Source organism: Propithecus coquereli, unplaced genomic scaffold (assembly GCF_000956105.1).
Source record: "Propithecus coquereli isolate 6110/MARCELLA unplaced genomic scaffold, Pcoq_1.0 Scaffold299, whole genome shotgun sequence".
NCBI classification, from domain to species: domain Eukaryota; kingdom Metazoa; phylum Chordata; class Mammalia; order Primates; family Indriidae; genus Propithecus; species Propithecus coquereli.
Genome location: NW_012148607.1, coordinates 3,911,563 through 3,935,067, shown reverse-complemented (window position 1 = coordinate 3,935,067; position 23,505 = coordinate 3,911,563). Strand labels below are relative to the sequence as shown.

The 23,505-nt window shown below is 56.5% G+C and overlaps 1 protein-coding gene across 2 annotated transcripts in view; it reads left to right on the top strand.

Moving 5' to 3' along the window:
• The window catches only part of PTPRF (protein tyrosine phosphatase, receptor type, F), an 84,351-nt gene that overhangs the window by 26,212 nt on the left and 34,634 nt on the right, over nt 1-23,505 (top strand). For both annotated transcript variants that reach the window (XM_012648985.1, XM_012648984.1), the window contains exons 6-7: nt 8,475-8,663; nt 17,409-17,519. In XM_012648985.1, coding sequence (XP_012504439.1) covers nt 8,475-8,663; nt 17,409-17,519 — 300 coding nt within the window. The remainder of the gene's footprint in view (nt 1-8,474; nt 8,664-17,408; nt 17,520-23,505) is intronic.

Genomic DNA, 23,505 nt, shown 5'->3' with positions numbered 1-23,505 from the left:
TAGGGCCAGTGAGGGTCCTGGGGCTCAGGCCCGAGGTTGTGGGTTCTCCTGGATTCTCCGGGGCTAGCAGGTTCCAGGCCAGGCTGGTCAGGAAAGCCTGAGGAGGAGGCTGGACAACCAGAGGTGTGGGCGGGCCCTGGTGACTTTGGGTAGTTTCTGGAAGGGAGGAGAGGGAGGAGAAGGAAAGAGGCTGTGGAACAGAGATGAGCTGATTCTGACTTGTCCTGCGGGGCCTGGCTCCGAGGGCTCTGAGGGTAGGCAGCAGCATTTGTCTTATGGTCATGGATACAGCAGATAATGTACACTCTGTGTGGGTGCCCTGCTTGCCGTGTAAGGCAGCGTGCGTGTGAAGTATGTGGTGCACTATATACAGCAGGGGTACTGCCTTACTGGCTGTGTGTACAGAAGGGGCTGTGTAGCAGACTGTGTATGTATGCATATGGGAGCATCAGGCAGTGGGGGAGGGAGGGGTGTACAGCAGGTGGTGTGTACCTTATGGGCTATGTATGCACAGCAGGCTGTGTGTGTGCATGTGCGCATCAGGCAGAGCACGGGGTATACAGCAGGTGGTGTGTGCATCAGCCAGTGTGTGGGTGTGGTGTGTATAGCCGGTGGTGTATACCTTATAGGCTGTGTGTGCAGCAAGGGAGTGTACAGCAAGCAGTGTACGTGTGTGCAGTGTGGTGTGCAGCAGGCTGCATGTGTGCATGTGAGTATGGTGTCTACAGCAGGCTGTGTGGACAGCACAGAGGTGAACAGCGAGCAGTCTGAACTGAAGTGTGGGGTCAGTCTGGTGTTGAAGGGAAGTCAGAGGCATATGTGTGGGCCCATTGTCACTGGGACCCCACAGGATGCCTACTTGGAGCTGTTGTTCAGCCAGGACAGCTAGGTGGAGAGATGGGCAGAGTGGTTTGGCTGAGCTATTCTCAGCACCTGCAGTGACACCTCAGCAGTTCCTCTATAGCCAGGCCAGGAGGGAGGATGCACCAGATAGGGATCCTGCCCAGACCTGCCTTTGGTCTGGACCCTTCCTTCTCCTCTCCTCCCCTGACCAAGCCTGTTGGTTTGCTTCCTTCTACCTGTTCCCACCTAGCCTCGGTGTCTGCTAACCAGCCAGGACCACACCGCCCCATGCCTCATGGGCCCGGGAATCCAGGGGTCTGCATGGAAGGTGTGGCATTGCTTACCTTGGAGCAGGTTCTGGGGAGGGGCCAACTGTCCAGCATGTGGAGCAGTGGCCAGGGTAGGGGTGAGTTTGTGCCATGCTGGGCCTGGACTGCTGGGTTCTGTAGTGGCTTTGACCCTGGCGGGTTCTGGGACCTATAGGGTGATGAAGGACCTTTTGAGACCCACCTCCCCACATACACACGGTCCCTTTGGAAACACCCCAGGGACACAGGGACAGTGAGCAACAGATGACCTTGTCCTGAGGTGTCCCGGGGTGGGCTGGACCTTGAGCAGAACTGGTAAGGGAACTTAGATTTGCAGGGTGGGTGGGTGTATCTTTTCCCAGGGAGTCACCTCTTCTTGCTCCACCCTTCTCCCTGCCTCAGGCCTGTTTATCCCTTCTGCCCATGGTGGAATGACTTGGTCCAGGCCTGACTATGAAGGGTGGGGAGTTTAGGTAAAGGGCTATCATAGGTAGAAGATGGCTTTCGAAGTGGCAAGATGTGCCCTCTTTTTATTGCCTGCGTATGTGTCTGGGTCATAGGCTGCTTTTGCAGAAGCTGGGCCTGTCACCTACCTGATTTGCAGCCACAGAAGACAGAAAGGGCCCCAGAACTTAGCACCCAGGCCAGTTTCTGCCCCTCCTCTGGCAGCTGAGGCATGATTTGTATACCTCTGGTCCAGCAGCTGTGGTCTCTGTGACCTGGCTTAACACACCCCCTACCCCTCCATGACCACAGTAGATTTCAGAACCATGCAGACATGAGGTTCTACAACCAGTTCCTGGAGGTTTTGAGAAGCCCCAGGCATGGGGGAAGAGAGGTGTCAGGTAGGTAGGCACTGCCAGGAAAGCCTTGACAATCAGACCCTGGGTTTCTTGGTACCTAGAATCCCCCATTTTTCCTGCTTCTGATCTGCCTTCAGGTACCCAAGTGGATTCCCTGCCGAATGGGTCCTCTTGTGGGATGGCAGTGCTGCTGCTGCTTCCATTAGCCACGGACACCGGGCACCTCCCCCGTGCCTAGTCTGCCCCCACCCTTAGTCATAGATACTTAAAAGGCTGCTGTGTGCATGGCCTCCTTGCTTCCTCCCACCTCCCCCAGCCTCATGACCACAGTGGAGCCAGTGGCTCTGGGAATAGCTCGCCAAGTTGGAGGTTTTCAATGCCCCTTCGTGTGCATATTCTCTGTTCTTGGTAAGGTGCTCCCTCTCCCTGGGTTGCCAGGGGATAGAAGATTTTAATCAGGGGAATGACACAATCAAACTTACGCTTCAGAGAGGCTCCTGTGGTACAGAGTGGGTGGAAGGAGACCAGCACATGAGGCCAGTGAGAGGTGGTTGCAGTCTAGGCAGGAGGGGGCATTAGCCCAAGCCTGGGTGCAGGTAGGGAAAGAAGGAGGAGTGGACTGTGAGGTTAGAGAGAATAGGGGCCTGCCTTATGGGATCGGGAAGGCCGGAGGCTCTGGGTTTCCGGCTCTGGGGCTGGGTAGATGGTAGTGCCATTTTTAAGGTTCAGATACTGGAGGAGGACCAGGTTTGAGGAGGCAAGTTGATGAGTCCAGTTAGAAATCTGTGGAGTCAGGTGTGCACAGGCATCCGGGGAGGTGTCAAGGGGGCCTTGTACAGATTTGGCTGGCACTCCAGAGGGACATCTGGAGATGGGGTTGTGAAGGCAGAGAAATGGCAAATCTCGAGGAGCCAGAGTAAAGACAGGAGAGGCCCCAGGAACTAACTCTCATGTTGGGAGGAGGTTCCTGAGAACTGGCGGGTGGGGGAAGGCCTGGAGCACACGTGATGCTGTGAACGTCAAGAGAAGAATGTGAAGGAGCAGGAGTGGTCAGCAGAGTGGGGTGCTGCTGAGAGGTCCAGCAAGTGTGCTTTGGACTAAGCTCCATGAAGTCACTGTTGGCCTTGGCGAGTGTGTCGGGAGGCAGTGGGTGGCAGCTGGGCTGCAGCGGCTGAGAAGTGAGAGGGAGGCTGTCAGTGATCTGGAGCGACTGGGAGCAGGGCCTGAACCTCAGGGGTAAATGGATGAAAGAATCTCCCTGGAGTAGGACTGAAGTAGGGTAACCTCAGAAGGAGAGTCCAGTGTGGGCCAGAGTCCAGAACCAGAGTGTGGGTCGGGTGTGTGCTCAGGGGCTGGCCGTGGATCTACTTGGGGGTGTGGCAGGGAGGCCTCAGCAACCAGGTTGAGTAGGGCGATGTAGGGTGCCGGGGAAGCCCAAGGGAGGGGGAGATTACTGGGAGGGGGAGACCGTGGCTGCCAACAGGCCCAAACAGCTCAGATTTAAAAACAAAACAGGCTTTTAAGATGCCAAGTTTGATGAAATCTGAGTGCTGGAAGAGGTGGGAGTTTACTCTTGGAAAAACAGCTGAAAATCGAGACTGAAAGCTGCGAAGGGAGATGGGCCCAAGGCTCTCTAGGCCCCCCTACTTACTGCCTGGAAGTCTGGGGGTGGGGCTGGGCTCTCTGGGAGAGTGTGGGAGCTTGCAGGTCTAGGGAAGCCTTCTGACTTGCTAGGGGGTGTCTTGGCCCTGACTCTGCTGAGGATGGAGCTGCTGGAGGTGGCCTTGGCTTTCCTGGAGAGGCTGAAGGGCAAGGGAGCCAGCAGCCTCACCACCAGTGAGGCTCCTTCATGTGTCTCTGTTCCTGCATGTGCCTCCAGGCGCACGTCTCAGCATACGTGTATCTCTGACTCTATACGTCTCCACATACGTGCTCCATGTTTCTGCATGCACCGCCTCTGGATCTGCTTGCATCAGTCTTTCCACAGGTGCTTGTCACTGCAGGTGCCCCTCCACATGCACATGTAGGTTTCTATTTTTGCACCTGTCTCTTTCTCCATCTATATCTCTGTGGGTCTGTGGCTGTGTGTGTTTCTAAGGTGTCTGTGTGTTCAGGACAGGGTGAGACCAGGCCCAACACTCATGCCTAGGGGAGGCGGTCAGGCTCACAGATGGTGCCACACCAGGGAGCCTGTGTGTGCGCGGGTGTATGCCTGCATGTGCACAGAGACGCCATGAAGCAGGGTAAACACGGGTGAGAAGGTCACTGTGACAGACGGTGCTGCCTGCCCCAGGACCCTACGATGCATCTCCATCTGTCAGCTTCCCTGATGCAGCCCCCTCCCTCTGGCCCAGACTGTGCCTCAGGCATCCCAGGCTGAGCTGCACAAAGAGACCTGTGTGTGCTTTGATGGGGCCCTCAGCAGCTTCCACCCCAACCCTAGCCTCATCTATCAGGACCCCAGCACATGCCCCAGCTCCCACCAGACTCACCTTGCTACTGTCCCTCCACCCTCCCCACAGCCTTTACTCAGGCACTTTCCCCCTCCCCTGCAGAAAGCTTATGGTCTCCGGTGCTCAGGTGTTTCCTATTCTTGAATCTCCCTCCTCTGAGAAGCCACCAGACTAGCAGGTGAGCTGTGGGGTCAAAGTGATCAGAACGTCAGCCAAGCTCCCACCCCAGTCTCTGAGCCTTAGACTGCACCCCCAGCCCCCCCGAGCCCTGGCTTATCATCTTCTGCCCATGGGGCAACGGAACCCCTCCATGGAATGGGCCAGGGCTCCCTGCTACAGGAGCTAAAGGTCAGCGCAGTGCGGCGCAGGAGCCATGTACACAAACCTGCGTGGGGAGGGCAGCCCCCCGGGAATGTGTGTGCATGCTACCTATTGCGTACAGGCAGAATCCCAGCATGGGTGCAGAGACTTGGGCTCCCAGGGCCCTCCGAAGTCCCTCAAGCCCCCCTGGGCTTCTCTTTCTGTCCAGGGGACCCTCTTTATCAGAGGGTGGAGGGCCAGGTCCCAAAGACACATACTGGGGACGCCCAGCGCTGAGGCTGCGGAGTCAGATGCAGGCCCTTCCCGTGCTGTCCTGGGCACCTGGTGGGGGGCTGGGGCCCCTGCAGTGGAGCCAGAAAGCCCAGGGGGAGGGTTCCGTGGAGTTTGGGAGCTCTGTCCTGGGAGGGGGCGCAGCCGCTCCACCCAGGGGGAGGCGGGAAGGGCGGCGCCGGGTTGGACCGCGGATGCGCGCTCCCTCACGGACACCACACGGGCGGGCGCACGCAGCCCTTCTGCCGCGGCGCCCGCCTCTGCAGTCGCCATGGTTACCGGGTGGCCTGGAGGGGGGAGGGGCCCTTCCTCCTCTCAGGCTCCTGCAGCCCCTTCGCCGGCAGGGCGTGTTTCGAGGGCATTCTGCGTGACGGGTGCATCCCGGTGTTGGGGCGTGGGTGTGTGCCCGCAGGTGTCCACATGTGGGGGACACTGGAGTTCACTTTGCGGTAGATAAAAAAACGCCACAGCGTGTGGGCAAGGGATCTGCAGTGGAGCCACGGAAAGCTGGCTGAGGCGTGGTTTTGGGGGAGAGGTGGCTCCCCAGGGAGGCCCCTCACCTCGCTCCGCCCCCTCCTGTAGGGCGTGGGGCTTCCTGCTGGTCTAGAGCGCTGGGGCTGGGGTCCTGCCCTCAGCTGGGGTCCTGCCACCCATCCCAGCCCAGCCTCTGATTTAGCTGTGTGACCCTGGGCAGGTTAGATCCCTCTAAGCCCCTGTTTGTTCACGTATCTTATAGGGCTTTGGTAAAGATTGTCATTTTGTGAAGCATTTTACCACAGTACCTGGAAGGTAGTAAATGCTCCATAAATGAAACTTGGCCTCCCTCAGTTTTCCCAGTTGTTGGATTTGGAGTGATCACGTGACGTCAGCCTAAGGAGTTTGCCTGGTCCTTAGCCTGAGCTGTTTGGGTGCGGTGCACCCAGCTCCTGCCGGTATTTGGGAGTGAGGCGGTTAAGTGTGCCAGTCTGGTGGATGGGTTAGTTTATGCCAGGATGCCTAGTGCTCAGCAGGGTTGGACACAGCAGGCATCAGGAGAGGGCTGCTGCGCTTGGCTGTGTTTGAATGTGCCGGGGCTCCCGGGTGAAAGAGAAGGAACGAGGCGGCAGTGGGTCACTCCTGAGGGGCCGGAGTCCTCCTGTGAGGCCCACTTCCCCTCCTGGAGGTGGCAGAGTGGCAGCCTTCTGAGTGCTGTCTTGAAGTGTAGTTGGCACAAGGGACTGGTTTTTGGGTCCCGCTGTTTTACGGACAGCTTCATACATAGCTGGTTGTAGGCTCTGGCGGCAGTGCCTGAGGAATGATCTGAGCCAAGGACAGAGCCATTGAGGGTGTGATAATTGAGGGAGGAAAATTAATTGTCTTTAATTTGGCATAAATCCCAAAGACCTTCCCCATGTAAGGAATTCAGAGTAGATTCCGGAACACAGGGCTGCTCATGTTTGTGCTTCCTCCCTTCTCCTTGATTAGTACCTTGCAGGTAGAGGTGGAGGCTGGTTGACTCCTAGGCCCTGGCTCTGGCAGGCCCTGGCTACCTGCCCCTGGAGGTGAGCAGCTGGGAGTGAGCTCTGGGAAGAGCTAGACTGGAGGGCAGGATGGCTCTGGGAGCCCTGAGTATCCCCCAGCAGTGGGTCCTCCTATGAGAGCAAGTGGCAGTGGGACCAGAGGAAGCTCTTCCCTTGCTTGGTGCATCCAAGTCCTCTTCATTTCCATCCTCCTTCCCTTTTCTTGCCACTTTTTAACATTTCCTTTTAAAAATCAGAGCTGAAAGGGCACTGTGGGATCATGCTTATAGCCAAGGAGACACTGGGCTTACGTCTGGGATTTGTAGGGCTACAGGTGGGGTAGTGTCCAGCCAGCTCCAGGATAGGCTGGGGAGACAAGGCCACGCTGCGAGCCCTACTGCACCCCAGCCAGTGGCCCTTTCTCCTGATGGGCCACAGGTCCCTGGGGATGCCTCTTGTAGCTAAAGCCTTGGGAGCTCCCCCTGGGGTTTGGCAGCAGGTTGGGGGGTATCTTGACCTGCCTGTTGGGGCTCCTCCAGCTTCCTCTCCTACCTGCCCCCCTAATCACTCCCCCGGGTCTCTGAGAGTCTCCAGGGAGGACCAGCTCTGCCAGCCTTCCCTCTGAGGGTGCCATGTGTCTTTTCCCTCAGCACATGTTGCCACACCCCCATCTCCTGTCCGGCTTGCAGGAGGGCGGTATGGAGCTGTTCTCCTACTCTCCCCCACTATGGAGCCCAGCTTCACCGCCAGGAGATGGACAAAGGACACACATTCCCCTTGCCTCACTGTGTGTGCCTGACATCCACACTGCTGAGTCCTCAAAAACACTTGGTGGTTTGGTCACAGTGGGGAGGGCCTCTCACCAGCCCAGGGTGGGAAAGGGAGCCCAGACCTGTCTCAGTACCTGTCCGCGCAGTGGCTCAGCTTTTACAAGTTATAATAATGTCATCGTGTTCATTGGGTACGGAGTCTGTGTCAGATGCACCCCAATGCCTCGTGTGCATTATCAGATGTGGTCCTCATGATGGCTTTACAAAGTAGGCCCTTGGACACTGTGTGTAGGTAAAAGCAGACACACAGAAGGGGAGTGATGAACCAGGCCCTAGGGCTGGTTTGTGGTAGAGATGGGAGTCCCACTTGGTCTACGCTAGTCCGAAGCCTGTCCTCTTGGCTCATACTTCCAGCGGGTGGGAGATGGACTGCTTTGCCCCCCAGCCCCTCAGGGCTGATTCGGCAGTCCCTGTGCAGTGGGGGGTGGGTTGTGCTGCTGACATCTGTGCCTGTTGCTCTGTAGAAGTGACTCCTCTGTGAGCTGCCAATCCCTGGCAAGCTGGAGAAGGCAGCCAGGGAGAAGTTTTGCCTCCCTGCACCAACTTTTGGTGTTTTCAGAGGTTTTTTATCTCGTTAGCCTCTGCATGCTTAGACATGGTCCGCAGGCCTGACTGTGGCTCCCTGGGTCAGACCTGGGTGAGGGAGAAGGCTCAGGGTCAAGGCTGCAAGAGAATAGGTTGGAGTCAGGACCAAGTTAGAAGGGCAAGGAGTGCCCAGGGCCAGGGCTAGAACCTAGGCTGTGACCTAGGGCTCTGCCGTCTGGCGGAGCTGAAGGCTGATGCCCCCTGCCCCACCCCCCGCCACCCAGCATCCCTGCAGCTCTTTCTGCTGTGGCAGAGGATCGATCCTCCTCCTCCTTCTCCTCCTTGGGGCCTAGAGAGATAAATGCTGACGACTTCAGTCTGAAGTGCTGCTTCTCAGACCTGGAAACTCTCTGACAGGGCAGGGGTGGGCCCCACTGCAGCCCCTGGCCCTGCCAAAGGGATGCAGGACCCTGATTTCTCATGTGCTTAGAAGTCAGGGACGGGTAGGGGAAGAGTCTTGAGGGCCCCAGCCCACCTGGAAGTCAGGGAAAGTTACCCACAGAGGGGTCCTAGCAGGCAGGCAGGGCCAGCCCTAATGGACATTTCTGCTTTTTGTCTACAGAGGAACAGCTGCCCCCCGGGTTTCCTTCTATCGACATGGGGCCTCAGCTGAAGGTGGTGGAGAAGGCACGTACGGCCACCATGCTGTGCGCCGCGGGTGGAAATCCAGACCCTGAGATTTCTTGGTTCAAGGACTTTCTCCCTGTGGACCCTGCCACGAGCAATGGCCGCATCAAGCAGCTGCGTTCAGGTGAGCAGAGAGCAGGGGTCACGGGGACCGAGCAGACCTAAAAAAAGGAATCTTTCCAGATCCCAGCACAGCCTACCCTCTTGGGCCCGGGTGCCTGTGGCTGACCCTCCAGGGCTAAGCAGAGGGTCCCAGAGGGGTGGGCTGGATCTTGCTACGCCAGTCCACATCAGGGTAGAGAGTGTGGTGGCAAGAGCTTGTTGTCAACTGTGTCTTTAGCTTCCTGGGATTGTCACACTCCAGACTTTGAGCCAGTCTGCTCCTTGAAGCACGTGTGACGGGCCCAGCGTGGTGGGCTTTGTGAAGGTGCTCTGTGGATGTTCATCCTCCTCCTTCCCTATACCCTGGCCTGAGACAGGCCCAGATGATGCTTCTCTTTGCTTCTTCAGATGGCAGGGCTTAGCTGGGGGAAGAGGCCAGAGATGCCTAATTCATCAGGTTTCAAAATGCTGGACCTCAGGGGCCTGGAGCCAGGGGGACTTGCTGCTGTCCCTCGGCCACCTGTCTCCTCTGGATGTGTCAGTTGAGCCAGCTGGAAGCCCTGGGCACAAGGATGCTATCGTGACCTGGCAGGAGGCGTCGCCCCGTTGATCGATCTGCCCGTGAGGCTCCCGCCAGGATAATTGATTCAGTTTTTGTGGGAACAGAGCAGGCGGGAAAGGAGGCTTCAGAATCAGCTTGGCTGCATCCTGCATCTGCTGCCAGCATGGCCTGGACCAACAGACCTTGCTCTAGAAACGCTCCAGCTAGCGATGGGATGGTGGGCCTTGGGCGGGATGGCCAGCACTGTCTGCTGTGATAGCAGCACTGAAAAGGAGGACAGGACTCTTGCTCCTTTCTGGATCCTGGAAGCTTCAGAGGTGCCCTGCCTCTCCCTGAGGTGCCAGCCCCTCTACAGCAACTCCTGCCAGGCAGACACCCCCTCGGTGCCCAGGATCAGGAGGGGAAAAGGAGCCACCCAGCAGGGCAGGATTCCGGCCCCAACCACGGCCGCCTGAGACAGCCCACGAAGTGTTAGCTCATTTAATTTAATTAAAACTCAACAAGATGGAGGCAGCTGTAGCGCAGTTAATTAAAACAACCATAATCAAGGCAGGAAACGGTCCGGCAGTGTTTGTGGCTGCTGCCCAGCGCTGCACAGCAGCCGGCACAGTCCACTCCCCTGCTTTTCCTCGTAGTTCCCCCCAGCAGCTCCCCAAGCAACCAGACGGTGCTCCCCGCAGGCCAGACCTCCCTGGAACAGCATAGACTGTCTGACAGCAGTTCTGGGAAGGCTCGTGCATGCATTTGTTCATCTAGTATTTATGTAGCACTTGCTGTGTGCCCGGCTCTGTGCCACCCTTTCCCTGCCCATCACTCCACTGGATGCTGCTCAGGCCTCATCCTCCTTGTCCTCTCAGTGGCAGCTGACATTCCTCCCTCCTCCTCGACCCTCTTTTCCACTTCTCCCTGGCCTTCCAGGGCTCTGCCTCTCCTAACTTCCCTCTTCTCTGGGAGCCCTGCCATTGCCCGACAGGCACAGCCATTGCCCCGGGCGAGCTCACCTCCTCCTAGAGCACCAGCTGCCGTCTCCTCGCCTGCAGCTCCTGCTTCGGTCTTTCCTGCCCAAATATCCTGCCTGAGCTCTAGCCCCAGAAATTGATCTGCCTTCTGGCTGTCACCCTGACCAGGGTGAATGATGACCTTCTTCCCAAGCAGTCGTACCCTTCTCTGGCTGACCCTCTCTCCTTGAGCGGCTGCCCCTCCAACCTGAAACCTGGGAGACACACCAACTGCTACTCCAATAAGGAACCAAATCCTCTTGATTCGTCACCCATGTGGCTCTCATATTGGTCCCCTTCTGTCCTTCTGTTGCCTTGGTCCTATCCTGGGCACCAAACACTGTTCTCCCTGCCTCCAGGCTCTCCCCAAGAATCTGTCCCCCAGCAGCTGTCAGTTTTTTGCTTGTGTCCCTCCCATGCTCCATTCACCTCAGTGGTGTCTCCTTGCTTACCTGGTCAAGTGCTTGCTCCTGAACAAGGTGTGTGGAGCCCTTTTTGATCATCCCCTGCCCACGTCTCCAGCTTTATCTCACTGTGTCTCAACTGCACCACTTACTGGTTCTCTGGTCTCAGTTATGTAACTTCTTTGAGTGTCAGTTTCCTCATCTTTGAAAAGGAGTTATAGGAAAGGGTGAGACAGTGCATTTGGAGCTTGCGTTTACTGCTGGCCTTTGGTAAGGGCTCCAGGGACAGAGCTCTTCCTACTTCCTGCTACTCCCCCACTCACACTGAGCTACATGTCACATCCTTGGCCACCTCCTGGCCTTCCACTTGCCTCTGACTCCTTCACTTGGAAGCCTCCACCCTTCTCTACCTCTGGCTACTTCTTTAGCACTCATCCTGCTTTATGTTGTCACCAGATGACTCCAGTTCTGCTTTCCTAGGCTGGCACTCCTTGCAGGGAGGGCCTGGGTCTGACTCTACTTAGTGAAGTCTTCCTAAACCCAGCACAAGCCCAGCTGTAGGACAGCTCTCACTGAGCCCTTGGTGAATTGAATGATTTCATGAACTTGACCTTTGGGACTTGTCCCTGCAGATCATGTCTGTACTAATGTCCACTCCTCTTCCTGCTTCCCAGGTCCAAGGAAGACCTCTTTATTTTACCTTTCTTGCCACCTGAAAGCTGTGACCTAAGGGTCATGGGCCTTGGGTCCAGCTCCTGAGATGGAGCCAGATGGCACCTAAGGGGCCTCAGCCATCCCCCTCTCTGCAATAAAAGTAGGATCCTCTCCCCAATCCCTACCTGACCCTGCCTACCGGGCCCCAGTAGCTGCCCTATCCATTACCATTTAGAAGGGTTCTGAGACTATTCCACGCACATTTACAGGGCAGCCTTTCATAGAGTGGACTTAGGCCCCCAAGCACTTGGCTGTTTACAGGGACCTTCACAGTTTACGCATCACCGACAGTTTACAAAGTGCTTTCCTGCCTTTTGTTGCAGCTGATTCTCCTGCAATCCTGTGAAATAGGACAGACTGTGATTATCGTGCCCACTTCATAGCTGAGTTAAGGGAGTCACTTGGGGTCACACATGGAGACTCTGGGCCTGGGAGCTCCCCTGTGCGGTCATGCCAGGGCCTTCTAGTATCACATATGCCAAACCTGGGGGCCTGAGGACCAGCTAGACCCCACTGGGGCTTCAGAGCTGCACAGTGCCAGCCTCTCCAGACCCCAGGACTCAGAACTCCTCCAGCATCTGTGACTAAGCCACAGCACGTCTAACTAGGGCATGGCCCCCAGAGCAGGAGCTGGACAGGAGGCAGCTGGCAGCATGTGCCACCCAGCTGTGAGCTCTGCCCGGCAGGCCCTTTCCTCACTGCCATGACATGACATGCTGCCAGAACAGCCTCCTGGAAAATTTGAACTTGAGACCAGGGTGGGCCCAACAGGAACAGAAACAAGCTTGGAGAGAGGGGAAATGGAGTTGTGAGCAGGCAGCATCATGCAGCCAGCAGGGGCTGACCTCCAAGTGGAGCTCGAAGCTGCTGCTGGGTCCTGAGAGGAGCCATGGGCCTGTAATCTCTGCCCAGCCTGCACGGGGCCCTGAGGAAGCTTCCATTGCTCTCTGTGGCCTGAGTTTGCGAACCACCATCCCTGTCATCGTAGGCGATAGCCTAACTCAGTGTATCCATGTGCTCATCCAGGGAGCAGTCTCTTCTGCCCCCTAGCACACCTGAGCTGAGACTCAGGGGTCTCAAGAAGAGACGGCAGCATCTGGCTGTGGGGGGAGGCCTGCTGACCTCAGCAGGTGGGACACAGATGGCCTGCAGCCCTCGACACAGCTGGCTGGCCCCAGGTCTGACTGGACGAGCTGGCCTACCCCACTCTGCTCCACCATCAGCGGTCTGCCAGGAGGCCATGCTGTCAGTGTGGTCACAGTCTCCCTTTGGCCCTGAGCTTCTTGGCACAGTCACACCCCTGGGAGATGCTGCCTCCTGGTCCCCTCAGTCCCCCACCCCCATCTTGTAAAATGGAAAAGGCAAATTCTCAGTTTGGTGAGTGAATTACTGTTCTGAGAGGGCCAGAGATGTGTTTTGGAAGCACTGAGGCCAGGAGCAAGGGGTCCCAGTCCTGGACCATGTGAACTGCCACCATCACCCGCTCCCTAGGCCCTGGCCTAGACTGCAGGAGGAGATCAGCCGTTGTCAACTTTTTGGTCTCAGGACCTCTAATTGTAAATACCAGAGGACCTCAAAGAGTTTTTGTTTGTGTGTATTCTACCTATCGATTAGATATTAAGGCTGGGGAGATTTTAAATATCTATTAATCCATTTTAAAATAAGAAACCAATTATGTATTAACATAAATAACATTTTAAAATGAAAAATAATTGTATTTTTGATATCAAAAAATTTAGTGAGAAGAGTAGCACTTTTATGTTTTTATAAAGCTCTTTAATTTGGGGCTTAGCAGAAGGCTTCTCATGTCTGCTTCTGCATCTGGCCTGTGGTAGTGTCAAGCGTCGTGGATCCTCTGGAAAACTCCACTTTATGTTCGTGGGAGACAATAAGGCAAATAATTTTGTAGTATAATGAAAATAATTTCGACCTTGTGGGCCTCCTGAAAGGGTCTCAGGGACCCCTAAAAGTTCCGGATCACACTTGGAGAATCACCGTGCTGATTCTTCCCAGATTCTCCACACACCCCTCACACACCGCCGGGTCCCTTGGCCATCTCCCCAGCCTCTGCAGCACAGGACTGACAGCCGTGGCCAGTGGGAAGGCTGTGGGCTGGACAAGCCTGGTCCATTCCTGCCACCTTGCTTATAGGCTCTCTGACCTTGGGCTTTGGGCAAGTCCCCGTGTGCTTCTCATCCTCTGTTTCCTCATTCGTACATAGAGATGGAGAATTCCTCCAGGTGGTGGTTTCAAGTTCGACGAGACAGTGATCAGTGTTGGTCTCTCTGCACACTTCCCACCCCCCAGAAGGGGGCAGATAGAACTGGACCTGGGCCCACGCATGGGCTCCTTACTCCTTTGGATGAGGCAGTGGTTGCACAGGGGGCCTGAGCCTCAGAGGAGGTACCTGTTGGGAAAGGAACCTGCTCAGACCTCATAATAGGCCTGGATTTGGAGGATGAGCACCTGGCCCTCTGGGCTGCCAACCCCCGGGGTTATGAGGTGCTGAACAGGCAAGGGTGGGCACTGGCCTCTGCCCCTTGCCAGTCAGGCCAAGGGGAAGCTCAGTAGACCCCATTTAGCAGAGTTGAGTGGGCTTTATAGGGAATCTGCCAGAGGTTGTGAATTTACCACATGCTGCCGCCTCCCCTGCAGACTGGGCTGTTTGTTGTGGGAGACCTGGCCTGGGGGTAGCCCATGGCAAGCCCTCCCTTTAACCTCTCCCCTGTCTGCTTTAATGCCCTGATTTGTTTTGGTAAGTGCCTTATTTTGGAATCTTACCCACCTCTGGGATTTGGTTGGCCCTGTGGGGTGGGGTTGCTACCTCTCTTCCTTCACCTTCCCACTCTGTTGGCCACAGCCAGTGGGTCCGCAGGAGCCCTGTCTCACCTTCCTGATTCCCAGCACCCTACCCCCGCCCCAGCAGTGCCAGTGGCCTGGGACACAGCTTCACGCACACTCAGCCTGGCTCTGCCTGGCACTTGCTCACACGTCACCTGCGTTGGCCTAACTCAGGCCTTGGTTTCTCCAAGTATCTAAGGCCCTTCCTCATGTTTTATTTTATCTGATTTGGCTTTGTGTAGCTTTCCTTCCTTTTGTACTAATGCTTCTCTCTGATCTTATTTGCATTCAAATTACCTCGCCAGGTGGTTCACCAATCAGAGGTAAGAATGCTGTCCGTGCATCACGCCACGCCACGCCACTGCCGTCACCTCCACTTCATCCCGTCCAGTCCGTCACCTCCCCATCCCCATACCGACCTCTCCAGCCTCCTCATCTCCAGCTCCGGCCCCCAATACCACCGGCCACCACACACATCCACTCTGCGTCATCCCCTCCTGTGGACTCATTCATTGCAAGTCTGAGCTGTGGAGATAACTTGCCGAGCCCCGCCCGGGATGGGCGAGCCCTGCTGCCCAGGCCTTGCAGGCCCACCCAGAGGAGGGACCCTGTTGGTTCTCGCAGTGAAACTCAGCCTGTCCCCAGGCTGCTGTGGATGGGGGATCTTCCTGTGAGGTTGGGGAGCATGACCAGGCCTTGCCTTTCTTCCTCAGAGCCTCCTTTTTCTTGGGGACATTATCACTTGGCCTTCCCTTTAGTCCCCTGGCTTTGTGCTGTAGTGGACTGAGGGTCATCCCTTAAATCCCTTCAGCCCAGCAAAGACTGGGAGGAACCTTCAGTTAAGACTTCCTGTAAGTGCTCGGGTGACAACAGGGAAATAAACATGCTTGTGCATACCTAGATCACCTGACCTGTCTGCCTGGAGTCCTGCCAGGCTGCCTTGACACAGTAGGGCCCTGCAGCCTGGAGGGTAAAACGTAGACTCTGGACTCAGAAAGATCCGGGTTCAAGTTTGACTCACCACCTGTGTGATCTGCAGAAACTCGATTCAACTCTAAGAAGTGTTTCCTCCTCTTCAAGTTGGAGCAGGGCCACCTACCCCACAGGGTCATGACGAGAAGAGGAGAGGAGGACGATTCATACAGTGTCTGGCACAGAGCAGATGCCCTGTAAAATGGAGGTTTCTGTTTTTATTCACATCATTTCTCTCCACCCCTCTGAGTGTCCGTGGGCACCTCTAGAGACCCTCAGAGTTCAGGGCCAAGGCAGTCTCAGGATAGAAGATGGGGCTGTGAAGAGCAGCTGCCTCCCTGAGGACAGCACTCACTTCACCCGGCATCCCTGCGGATCTCCCCACCTACCCACTCAGCCTGTGCTGACTCTCTCCTGTCCCTTCTGCTGGGTCTCGGTGTTGGTTCCAGATTTGGGGGGTTCAGTGTACAGATAGTCACAGGGTCTGTGCTGACTCTCTCCTGTCCCTTCTGCTGGGTCTCGGTGTTGGTTCCAGATTTGGGGGGTTCAGTGTACAGATAGTCACAGGGTCTGTGTTGGGTCCCCTGACCAGCCTTAGGCTCTGGTTGCAGGAGAGTCTTCTATTCCTACAGGCAGAAATCCTACCCAGGCACCACTTTCCGGTCCCAGCCTGTGGCACCAGCCACCAGGTCTCCCTTCCCCCTGCCAAGCTGAACTTAGGGCAGCCCCCACCAGTCAGGGACCTGACCCCCGCTTGCTTGAATGAACATTTTCTGTAACAGTGTCCATCCATCCCATAAACATGGCCTGTTGGGTGCCCATCAGGGCTGTTCTTGCAGGAGATAGGTATTTGGTGTGTGCACTTGGCCCTGGCACTCCCTGGTGCCCGGTGGGGAGGGCTGAGGCCAGGACCACAGAGACAGGCCAGCCCTTTGTCCTTCCACGTTGGTGGCTTCCCCTCTCCCTTTACCCCAGCTCCTAGCCCCCCAGGTGTTCACAGCCCTTCTGCTTCCCTGGGTTAGGTGGTAGCAGGGGGATGCCAGGTGGGGAAGAGCCCTCTTGGGCCTGGGCTGTGAGAGCGTGGCTCAGAACTCTTCCTCTGGCACCTGTCCAGTCAGGTGGGGCCCGGCAGGTTCTGTCTGTGTCCTGTGTGGGTGTGAGTGTCAGTCAGCTTGGGCCCTGGGAGGGGTGGGGACGGTAAGGGTCAGACCGCTGTTCCGTGCAGGAGGTGGTTCTCTGTCAGCCTGTCCTGTGGGGGTTATTAACTGTCCGTTGGACCGTCCTGTGTGGGTGTAATTGTCTGTCGGATTGTTCCAGGCAGGGGCGTGTTGCCTGTGCCTGGGGGTGTGACTGTCACAGACAGCTTGCCCAGCGTGCTTTTACAAGCAGTTTTTTCCAAGTGTCTGTCGCTGGGGCTGGGAGCAGGCCAAGCCAAGTGCTCCCACCTGCCCCTCCACCTTGGGTTCCCTTACCTGGACCTGCCAAAACTGGCCCCAAGCCCAGGTTTCCTCCACCCTCTGTGAGGGTCCTTTTGCCCGCCCCCTAATCCTGGCTCCTGTCTGTCCGTCTGCGGCCAGAGCAGCCCCTCAGGGCACTGGCCCGAGTGGGAGCTACAGCGTCCATTAGCCTCCTGAATTATGCAGGAGCCGTGGTGGGTCGAAGCACTTTAGCGGGACCAGGCTGAGGAGAGGAGCCGGAATGGGTGGGGCCGGCGGGGTGGGGGTAAAGTGGGAGGGGAGGATGGGTGCTGGGAGCAGGGGCTACTGGGCACCAGGCCCCCAGGGCAAGCCCCTTCCTTCCTGGTGGGTGGCAGATTCTCAGGCTCTTGCCCGATGAGGGCATGGCATGCTTGTGAGTCTCAGGCCCTCCAGTCTACAGGCCGCCCCCACACCTAGCTCTGCGTTGTCTGGTGGGGCTGTGGGGCCACAACGTTATGGGGATGTTCACTGGCAAAGAGGCTACAGTACTGGCAGGAGTGTGGTAGACGCTCGGTGGAGTTGGGGGCTGGGGTACAGCCCCTGGTAGAGTAAAGACAGGCCTAACCAGACTGTGGGTGGCATGGGATTGCGCTCCAAGCACAACCCTGGGTTCTAGCCAGGAGACCACTGGACCTATCAGGAGAGCTTCCTGGAAGAAGCATGGGCTCCGGGATGTGGCCCAGATGAGCTGCAACTTCTGGTCAACATGAGCCACAGTTGCTATCAAGAACCCTCCTCATGTTCAGGCCACACTTGACGTGGGCTGTGCCTGACCTCTCTCCCTTTGCGTCCCTACAGGTGCCTTGCAGATTGAGAGCAGCGAGGAGTCGGACCAAGGCAAGTACGAGTGTGTGGCAACCAACTCAGCAGGCACACGCTACTCGGCCCCTGCGAATCTGTATGTGCGAGGTAAGGACTTGGGCAGTGCCTGACCCCTGTCACCACGGAGCTGAGCTGCACCTGCTGGGCATGCTCCCGGAGCCCTCAGTGCAGACACCAGGCCCGTCTCTCCTCCTTCCCTCCTCTTTCTGCAGCAGTGATAGCAGCAGCAGCAGCAGCTCCCACTGGGCAGACTCCTGGCGCCCGCTACTACTTTGCCTTCCTTCCTTTCAGGCCCGTGGGGGGGAAGCAGCCACTCTTGGGAGCGTTTGTATCTCTTGTAGGTCCTGCTGCATGGGCCCAGAACCCCACGGGAGTTTGGAGCCTTTCAAGCCGATTTCTCATTGTATATGCGTGTGTATGTCTGTGTGTGCACGTGTAGGCACACATATTTGTGTGTAAATGTGTGCACACCTGGCCTCGCATTCCACTAGTACATCCTCCTGCCTGCCCCTGCACGGTGGGCTCCAGGACCACTCTGGCAGTCAGGCCACAGGAATGGACCAGGCCAGGTGAGCCTGTCCTCTGGCCAGGTTTGCCTGGGGCCTTCCTGGAGGAGCCAGCTGTGCTCTGTCACCAGCCAGAACCCTTGTGTTCAGCTATAAGCCCCTGCAGGTTTGTTGCCTTGGGTGAGCACTTATTGTGTTCCAGGCATTCCTTGCTGGGACTAAATGGATTGTATGCTTTTCAGAAGTCCAGGTATCCAGCAGAGAGGATCTGGGGGCTGATTTGGGGTGTCCAGTCTCTGCTGTGCTCACAACCCAAGGATAACCAAAGCTGGCCACCTCACCCCTTCCTGAGAACATGCTGGGTCTGGTGTGCACGGTGCCGGTTGCGGAGTTGGGGGAGCCTGAGAGCCCCTCCTAGTCTCACTGTCCCTTCACTTAGCCCTCCTACACAGATGGATGTCATTAAAACTTAAACTGTCTCTACCCAGGGGATTTGTAAAGGAAAGTGGATTTGACTTCATTGCAGTGATGATTTCATCACACTAAGTGCTTAGTGCAGCTTTGTGAGGGATGTCGTCTGACTGTCCACCCGTCACACAGGGCAGGGTAATAGCAGTGGCCTGTCCCACTCTTCAGGGCCATGTGATCAGACATACTTCTCAGGACAGAGAGAATTAGGTGATCAACCAACACACACTTATCCAGGGGCTGCTGTGCGTCAGGGCACAGGATGGCTCCAGAGAGGCCAGAGGCTGCTAACCCATTTGGTGACCAGTCAAGCACCAGAGGAGCTATTTGTGATGAGCAAATTGTGCTTCAGAAACAACTGAAGGTGCTTCCTGGGAGTTGGAGGCATGCGATGGGGAAGTCCCCCCAGCCCCATCCCCGCCTTGTCATCAGGTGTCTGGCTTATCCAGGCTCAGTTGAACTGACCTGGGGCCTGTCTTCAGGAACAACATCAGAATAGGGAGACTAGGAGCCCAAGAACCTCACAAATGGCTGAGAGGAGTGGATTTGTAAACAGCACAGCCCTCACCCAACACTGCTCCAGGCAGAGCGTCTGACAGGCATGGGGCTGATGAGTTCACTCTAAGGGAGGAGCAGCTCAAATGACCCTTCTCAGAGACCTGCCTCCTCCCATCTCAGCCATCCCAAATGTTGTGCTCTCTGGACTGAACACTGCTTCCAAAAGACTGTAGGGCTGAGAGTATGGCAGTTTCGGGCCTCAGCACACAAGCCTCTGTCTGCATGTGGCTGCACCAGAGAGAGGAGACGCCCAGTAGAGCCACTGTAAACCCCAGGCAAGCTTCATGGGCATGGCCATTTGGGCATGTTTCCTGGAGTAGACCTGTAGGCAGTGGGTCTCCTTGGACACAGGCTGAGGTCATCTGCTGGCAGTTCAGGCACTGACCAGGGAGATCTTACCTCCAGCCCTTTGGAGCATCCTTATCTGTGGGTCTCACTGTCTACACATGGTGGGCTCGGGCAGGACCCTGACTGACTCCTGCCACGACCCATTCCCCCACACCCACCAAGTCTTCATGAGTCCACTTTCCCAGCTCCATTCTCACGTGGCTTTTGGCATGGAAAGTGGAGAGGTTCCTTTAGTTCCAGCCCCACTTGCCAGGGACTCTAACAGCCACCCTGGCTTCTGTTGTCTGTCACACACATGCATGCATTCCCGTGGGCCCTGATGTCTGAGGACCAGGACATCTTGCTGCGCCAAGAGCAACCGGCCCTATAGGCCCAGGACAGGCCCTACCTTCTCACTGGCTGAGCTTCAGCACACCTGAAAGGCCCCATCCCCAACCCCTCATCTCATGCCTGGCAAAATCCTTTGCCTTCTGCCACCAGCAGTGCTAAGGGCCCTTTAGCCTCAGCTCCTCTAGGACAGCCTTTGCAGGGCTGGCCGCCAGCTTTGTATTCTGAGCCCCGCTCGTGGGTGGATAGCCATGGTGGAACCCCAGTGCCAGCCTGCCTGCTGGCCTGGGCCCCACCCATCACCCGTAGGGCAACTTGGAGGCTTCCTTCCATAGCAGGCTCCTGTTCCCTCCAGAGATGGGGAGCCCCCTCTGGGCTCCAGCTGTGTCAGGGCCTAAGCCTCAGCATCCAACTTGGTGTCAGGGTTTCTTAACTTCAGCACTATGGACATTTTGGACTACTGATTCTTAGTTGTGGGGGGCTGTTCTGTGCGTTTTAGGATGCGTAGCAATATCCCTAGTCCACTAGATGCCGGTAGCACCCCCTAGTCAAACCAACTTAGATAACCAAAAGTGTCTCTAGGCATTTCCACCTGTCGCCTGGGGACACATAGGCCAGGTGTGAACCAGTGCTCTGGATGACAGCCTCCCACTGCCAGTGTCTCTGTCCATCTCTGACCCTCCTCTCCCTCTGCATCCACTGGCCCCGAGGCCTCATCTCCTCATCAAACTTGGCTTCAGTGTCTACCTCACATCCTTCCTCTGTCCCCAAGATTCTCAGGGCTCCCACTGCCTCTCTGAGGCCATGCAGCAGCGGTGTTTGATGGAACGGTACATGTAAAGCACCAGCAGGTGACGGGCACGGGGGGGCACTTGACAGTCAGCAGCCACTGTGGCTGTCCGCACAGCACTGTGGGGGGATGCGTCATCCAGTTTCATCTGACTTTGTTCACAGTTGCCTGCAGCTCCACCCACAGTCTAGCAGGCCCAGGCAGGCTGGGTGGGCTAGCCTCTTTCTCTGTCACCATCTGAATCCCTCCCTGAGTGACTCATTCTCTCCTTCCATCCACAGCTTTCAGGGTGTACAGCCACTGGGGCCAGGGTGGAGCCTGCCCTTGGCGGAGTGTGGCCTACCTGCACCAGAACCCCCAACCTTCCCCCTTTTCTATAGGGACCTGGCTGTTGGGCCATAACGTCTAAAATGAGGTTGATGCCTCCTGGGCTTTCTCCCACAGGTGTCCAGATGTGCTCCTCACACTGTGTTGTACAGCGTGGGGCTTCCTCAAGGTGGTGGGGTTCTAGTGGCTCATGTACCTTGGTGGGTTTGTGGGCTGGGTGAGCCCTGACCCCAGAGCCCAGTCCACCGGGTCTGTCTGAGCCATGGGGTGCGTGTGAGGCATGGGGGCCTGCCTTTGCCCCACTTCCACCCCTCCTAGTCCTGCCCTTGGCCTTCCTGGCACCTGCCGGCGGGCCCCAACCCTGTCCACTGTGTCCTCCATGAGTCCTGAGTCTTTTGTGAGCGGCGTGGTCCATGTGCACCTGTGTGCACGTGTGTGTGCGAGGGGGCACAAGAGTCTTGTCTCGTCTCCGTGCTGTGTGGGCAGATGAAGGTTGGCCTGTTTTTACTCTCTCTGTGTTTCTCCTTGTCTTTTTTTTATTCCCTCCTCATCCTCATCGCACTCTGCCATCAACCCAAACTCTCATCTCTCAGATCAGCGAGAAGGTTGGTCCTTTTCACTTCTTATCCATCTACAGTTCGCCCGTCGATGGGATGCGCCCGTCAGTAGGGACCAGCGGGCTTGGTCAGCTCCCTCAGGCTCGCTCCAGCCATGCCTGCCCGCCAGTCTTTGTTGTTTGGGCTGGTGGGCAGGCAGGACCAGGGGTGGGTGGGCAGGCCCCTCTGCCCTGCATGTTTCTGCTGCTTGGGTTCCTGACGCACCAACGTGTCTGCATGTCCACATAGCCGGGCTTCCCTGCAGGGGTGGTTGGGCAGGCATGGTGCATGGCATGAAACTGCACCCCACCTTTGTGCCCGGGCCAGGCCAGCTATCTGTTCCAGGTGGAGCTCAGGAGTGGTTGGGGAGCTGTAGTCAGAGAGAAGTGTAAGAGCTGTAGTACTTTCTGTGCGCCTGTGGGGCAACCCCCATCATTTAGAGACCATGTTTGCCCAAGCTCAGCCAAAACCACCGGACGATTAAGGGAGAAGACTAATCTAGAGTGGGCTGTCCCCTCCAGATCCTGCAGCACAGGACAGAAGTCTTGCAGTATCTGCCCTGTCCCAGAGGCCCCCTGAGTCCCCACCAGGGATAAATGGGGTAACCAGCTCTGGTCTGCCTCAAGGAGCTTGGTGTCCATGGCACCACGGTGAGTGGTGTCATCTTCGCCCACTGAGGATGTCTCCTACACTGTTGCCTTTCCCCTCTCCAGTCAAATCTAAATTAAAGTCTTCCTACCTGCCCCTGGCCCCTCTGCCTGAGCCTCCCAGCCAGCTCCCAGGTCTTTCTGAGGGTAGAGTTCACTTGGCCTGCCAGCCAGCTCACATTCCATAGCCCAGTGCTGGGAATTCAGACCCCAGTTACTTATACCTGGAATGACTGAACAGTCAACTGCAACTTAACAAGGCCCATGTGGGAGCCTAGAAGTGGCCCCTGGCTCAGCTGCAGATTGGGAAGGGCTTCCTGGAGAATTCCCTCAAGCCGGTTCCAAAGCAGTCCCATTGGGACTTGGTTTTCAGCCTCAACCTTGGAGCCACACCGCCACCCCCAAAGCTGGGGCCTGCAGCTGGGGCCTGCACCTAGAGCTAGCGATCATTCATGTATCACATGGCCCGAGTGGTCAGAGGAGACTCACCTGTCCACTGGGCTTTGGGGATTCAGGGCATAAGCTTAGGACAGACTGAGCCCCAGGGAGCAGGCCCAGGCTACCTGGTTCCCTCTGCTTCATCTTCTGTGGCTTGAGTTTCTTCCAAGAGGGAGAGGGAGCCAGGCAGGAGGAGGGCTGCAGCCAGGGCTCACATACCAGCCTGAGCATTCATCCATATGCACTCCTGAGCTCTGGGGTATTTCAGTTACACCATTTCGCTGACCAGGCGCATCTGCCAGGGTCCAGAAAACAGTCATCAGCAGAGACAGCCCAACCCGCAGCTGCTCCCCTCACACCCCTTCCCCCACCCGCCTGGTCCCTTGTCCCTTCTCTTCCCCCACCCCACCTCTATCCTGTGGTCCCACCAAAAATGAGCACATACACAAATATTTAACAGGAAGGCAGAAATGAGTTTCTAAATATTCCGGGGGGATTTGCCGGGCTGGTAATTTGTTTGGTGCTGATAATTGCATCTTACATTTTTCCAGCTTTACTTAAAACTGTGTGCCTGGTGCGCCGGCATTTAATTACTGCTCTGCGGCAGCCACAAGGTTATTTATTAAAGAGTTATTTTATCTTGATACAGTGGATCCTGCCCCTCATCCCCTCCTTAATGTTGTGTTATTTTCATCAGAGAAATTTCCGGGAGTGAATGCAGATTGCGGGGCTGCCTCCCCCTGCGATTAGGCTGTCACTCCATTGAATGCTGATGCCTCTGGGTGCTGCACCGCCCTATTATAGGGGGTTGTCAGCGCAAATAATTAGACTTAAAAGTTACAGCTGAAATATAATCCAGAAATGGCAGGGCCCTGTTTTGGAAATTGTCTGTAAAATGTCAGCACTAAGGATGCACGGGGAACGGTAATAGACCAGCATTGTTGGAGCCCGAGATTAGACCCTAAGTGCATTTTTCCCAGCTCTAGTTTTTCCTTCCCTGCTGTTGCTTCTGTCAATAGACTGAGACCAGAGCGAGTGCTGCCGCTTTTGGAGGCCTTGTGCCTATAG